Source organism: Gymnodraco acuticeps, unplaced genomic scaffold, assembly GCF_902827175.1.
Source record: "Gymnodraco acuticeps unplaced genomic scaffold, fGymAcu1.1, whole genome shotgun sequence".
Classification (NCBI taxonomy): Eukaryota; Metazoa; Chordata; class Actinopteri; order Perciformes; family Bathydraconidae; genus Gymnodraco; species Gymnodraco acuticeps.
The window spans coordinates 126,789-130,960 of record NW_022989941.1 but is presented as its reverse complement, the minus strand read 5'-3'; the positions used below and the strand labels follow the sequence as shown (position 1 = coordinate 130,960).

The window sequence follows — 4,172 nt, the reverse complement described above, 5'->3', positions numbered from 1 at the left end:
TCAATGGCTGCTTGGAGGAAAGAACATTTACAGTAATTGAGTCTAATTATAAGCAGTGATATAAAATATGTGGTTTTCAATAAGCCAAAACACTTCCAAAATCATTTTCAAATCACAAGAACATTTGTTTTTAAGTAATCATACAGTGGTAAAAGGTCCCATAAGATCTCAACTTCAGTGGAAGAGAACAATATCTTATTTGCAGTGGAACATATATATAAATTAAATCTTAAACATATGTTAATATGTATACATATATATATATGTGTTTGATTTGAATACAGCTTGTCATTTCATAGTGTTTTAAGATCAAAAGCTTACACTTTTTAGGTCTTAGTTTCTGGGTCTTACTAAAACCTCTGTGGAATTGAAGGAGGAAAATTAAATCAAAACCTCAATAAACAAAAACAAAACTACGATCAAACTATTATCGCCTGTCAGGGGAATTTTGCCTAGCGGCCAGGTAAAGGTTATCATTTGGTTAAACTGACTTTTGAATCAGATCTGCTGACAGAATGAAATGTTGAAATGTGTCAAATTAGCTAAAGTGTGGACACCTGCCCAGGTTGCCAGAGGGCGGAGTTCCCAAGCTGATTCCAATGACTTCATCAGTGCGATGATTGGTCAGCTCATGAAACGACACTTTAAAAGGACCACTGTCTTTGCAGCAGTCATGAATCTGAAATAATAGATTATTTTTGTATTTGCTGCACACCGCTTACAGACTGTTTGGTTTCAGTTTTACAACAAAAATGGGTTTTGGATTGTGTGTGAGGTAAGATATTCTTATTTTGGCAGATTTCTTATATTTATTCTACTTAACTGTTTTTGGTTGGCTCATGTTTAATTCCTCTTTTCTTAGAGTTCTTGTGATCTCACTCTTGATTTTTGGGCAGCAAGCAAAGGGTAAGGATTTATGGTTCACAAGCTGCAATTGAAATGTATAATTTTCCTCTAAGGCTGTCTTTTAAAAAATGTGTTCTCCTTTTAGCACTCAGCTACAGAAGTGGAGGCTCCAGTGGCATTACACCTCACTTTGATTTTTCAAGAAGCCTTAAACCCGCTTCCACTTCCAGTGATGATAGTTCAGCACAGCCTGAGAGGGTTTTGGGTAGTTATTCACCCTTTCATGCTGATGGGGCTTTATCTGAGACTCTGAAGCCAGCTGCTGCACCAAGTGCAGGAGGTTATAGTGGCTCTCATGGAAGGCAAGTAGGTGGTCACAGTCCTGAGGGAAGTGTTTCTAGTTACGGGCCAAGCCAACAAATAATTCGTAAGCCAAACCAACTACCTCAAGCTAACCCTAGTGCAAATGGTGTCCTTCCAAGCAAAGCTGCCCCGTGGGCTTTCCCTTTGCCCCATAATCCAAACTATTTTCAGTCTGGTATTGCTTCAAGTTCTGCAATTGTGATGCACTCTGGTCCCTACTCCAAGCCCCAGAAGCCCAAAAACCGTCCAAAGCCCCAGCAGGCCGGCTACAACCCTAAGCCCCACCAGCCCAAACCTCAGCAGGCCGCCAACCCTTCAAATCCCCTGCAGTCTTGGTACCAGCCCAAACCCCAGCAGACCAAGCCCAACCAGCCCTCCTACCCTTCAAATCCTCAGCAGGCCAAGCCCTACCAGCCTTCATACCCTTCAAATCCTCAGCAGGCCAAGCCCTACCAGCCTTCATACCCTTCAAATCCTCAGCAGGCCAAGCCCTACCAGCCAGCCTACCCTTCGAGTCCCCAGCGGGCTACCAACCCTTCAAGTCCCCTGCTGTCTAGGTACCAGCCAAAACCCCAGCAGCCTTCTTACCATTCAAATCCTCAACAGGCCAAGCCTCAGCAGACCGAACCCCTGCAAGGGGTGCTCCAAAGTAAAGCTGGCATGTGGTACTTTCCTTCCGAAGGAAGTGTTTCTTCTGACTCTAATGTGCAGGCCAAGCCCTACCAGCCAGCAAACCCTTTGAATCCCCAGCGGGCTACCAACCCTTCAAGTCCCCTGCAGTCTCGGTACCAACCCAAACCCCAGCATCCTGCCTACCCTTCAAATCCTCAGCAGGCCAAGCCCTACCGGCCTTCATACCCTTCGAATCCTCAGCAGGCCAAGCCCTACCAGCCTGCCGACCCTTCAAATCCCCTGCAGTCTAGGTACCGGCCAAAACCCCAGCAGCCTTCCTACCCTTCAAATCCTCAGCAGGCCAAGCCCTACCGGCCTTCCTACCCTTCGAATCCCCAGCAGGCCAAGCCCTACCAGCCTGCATACCCTTCAAACCCTCAGCAGGCCAAACCCCTGCAATGGGTGCTCCAAAGTAAAGCTGGCATGTGGAACTTTCCTTCCCAAGGAAGTGTTGCTTCTGGCTCTAATGTGCAGCCCACTGACTCAAACTCGCACTTGAATCTTGACCCAAGTAGTTTGAGAGAAATTCCAATGCCATTCCCGTACCAGCCCAGGTGGCCGCAGCAACTGGTGCCAGTGTAGAACAGACATCATTGACCTTCCTAACTGTAAGTTGGTTTAACTTAAAGATTGCTACAATGAAGTAAGGGAAATGCTTTGCAAATGTTCTAAATTGTATTTTCTGTTCTCAGGTTCCTGAACTTGCCTGGAAGAAGTCTGAACTGGCATCAACTTTGAATTTAATAAAATACTTGGAACACACTCTCTTTGGATGTTATTTGAAACTTGACTTGTGTGCTGTGCTGTAGACAGTGCTGCACCCTTACTTCCTGAACATGTCCACAACCACTTGCTTGTTTCCTTTGAACTTCAGGGGTTTGTTTTCCTGGCTAGGTACAATAACATTGTGAACAGCAGCTCACAGTAATGTGTATGCAAATATATGTATTGACCAGCAAGTTTAAAAGACTTGACTAAGAATGTTCTTCACTTAACATTTGAAAGTTTGATGACTTAAAGGCTATGAGAACTTTCAAGGATGAGTGTCCAATATTATTTCAAAGTGTCAGACTCCTAATGAGGTTTATTGGACTACACATGACAAACTTGTATCACTTAAAACAACATCTTCAGAAACATTGCAGTTTATGCTTTATTCCATGCTGCTGAATTGATGTCATATAATGCATATGTTTGTATTTCGGGCCTAATGTGTATAGGTCCTGTTAGGCATGTGTGTAACTGTTAATCAAAAACAAACACTGAGAGAATTAAAAAGTATGCCTCCTTCTATAGAGTAAGACGGGTGAGCTGGAGGGCCCTGAGGTGGATGGATTTGTCAAAGATATGATGGAGCTGGTGAAGGTGCCCTTACATTCCCTTATATACAGAGCTGATACACAATGTTATTGATCAGATATCAGTCAGTGTCATTCATCAGGAGTCTTCTGACCTCTCTGTAACTCTTCCACCCCCCGACCCTCTCCTCCAGCCCAGCATCAGTGGCACAGACCTGGACAAGTTCAGGAAAGCTCTGATGGGTCACTGCGACATCAACGGAGACGGAAAGATCCAGAAGAACGGGCTGGCTCTCTGCCTCGGCCTCAAACTCAGCTTTTTCTTTCTTTCCTCTATCCTTCTTTCCATCTTCCTTCTCTCTATGTACAGTTCTAAATTATTTCCTTTTTCAATTTAAATGTGTATCTTTTACTATACTCTTTTACTCCAGTCTAAATCATTACTTCTACCTCCCTATTTTAGCAGTATCGCCTCAATTAGTGGCTCTCAGTTGGTGTTTTAAGAATGATGTATCTACATGTGTTATGCTCATATATATAATATGTTATATATTGCTATAATATTTATATTAAAATATCTAGCAATTGAAATAATGGTAAATGTTGGGACATAGAAATAATTTATTTTCTTTGTAATGTAAAAAATAATGAAACATTGTTTGAATTACATTTTTTGTGAAACCAGTATCATGAATGATGGCTAATAAAATAGTTTGTGTCTTTGTCAGCTGTGTCTCTCTTTACTGAAACCATAAGTGTGCTCCTAAAAGTGCTTTCAGTCACTGCAGGTGACTTTTATAGGGCCCTATAATCAATGGCTGCTTGGAGGAAAGAACATTTACAGTAATTGAGTCTAATTATAAGCAGTGATATAAAATATGTGGTTTTCAATAAGCCAAAACACTTCCAAAATCATTTTCAAATCACAAGAACATTTGTTTTTAAGTAATCATACAGTGGTAAAAGGTCCCATAAGATCTCAACTTCAGTGGA

General features: G+C 42.3%; 1 protein-coding gene across 2 annotated transcripts; it reads left to right on the top strand.

Annotated features, from left to right (window-relative positions):
• The first annotated feature begins 406 nt into the window (after positions 1–406).
• LOC117542425 (proline-rich protein 2-like) lies at positions 407–2,644 on the top strand. Of its 2 annotated transcripts, XM_034210083.1 has the most exons (5): positions 407–775; positions 863–906; positions 992–2,116; positions 2,171–2,489; positions 2,574–2,644. In XM_034210083.1, the coding sequence occupies exons 1-4, from the start codon at positions 753–755 to the stop codon at positions 2,461–2,463; spliced, it is 1,485 nt and encodes a 494-aa protein (XP_034065974.1). In that variant the 5' UTR covers positions 407–752; the 3' UTR covers positions 2,464–2,489; positions 2,574–2,644. The 2 variants fall into 2 exon arrangements, with proteins under 2 accessions (XP_034065974.1, XP_034065973.1); XM_034210082.1 differs by having other exon boundaries at positions 409–775; positions 992–2,489.
• Positions 2,645–4,172: the final 1,528 nt, after the last annotated feature.

Excerpts from the sequence above, each read along its gene's own strand:
- LOC117542425 (XM_034210082.1), top strand. The coding sequence starts at position 753 with ATGGGTTTTGGATTGTGTGTGAG. Across the intron at positions 776-862 it reads GGTTTTGGATTGTGTGTGAG|AGTTCTTGTGATCTCACTCT; the intron begins GTAAGATATTCT and ends CTCTTTTCTTAG. Across the intron at positions 907-991 it reads TTTTGGGCAGCAAGCAAAGG|CACTCAGCTACAGAAGTGGA; the intron begins GTAAGGATTTAT and ends TTCTCCTTTTAG.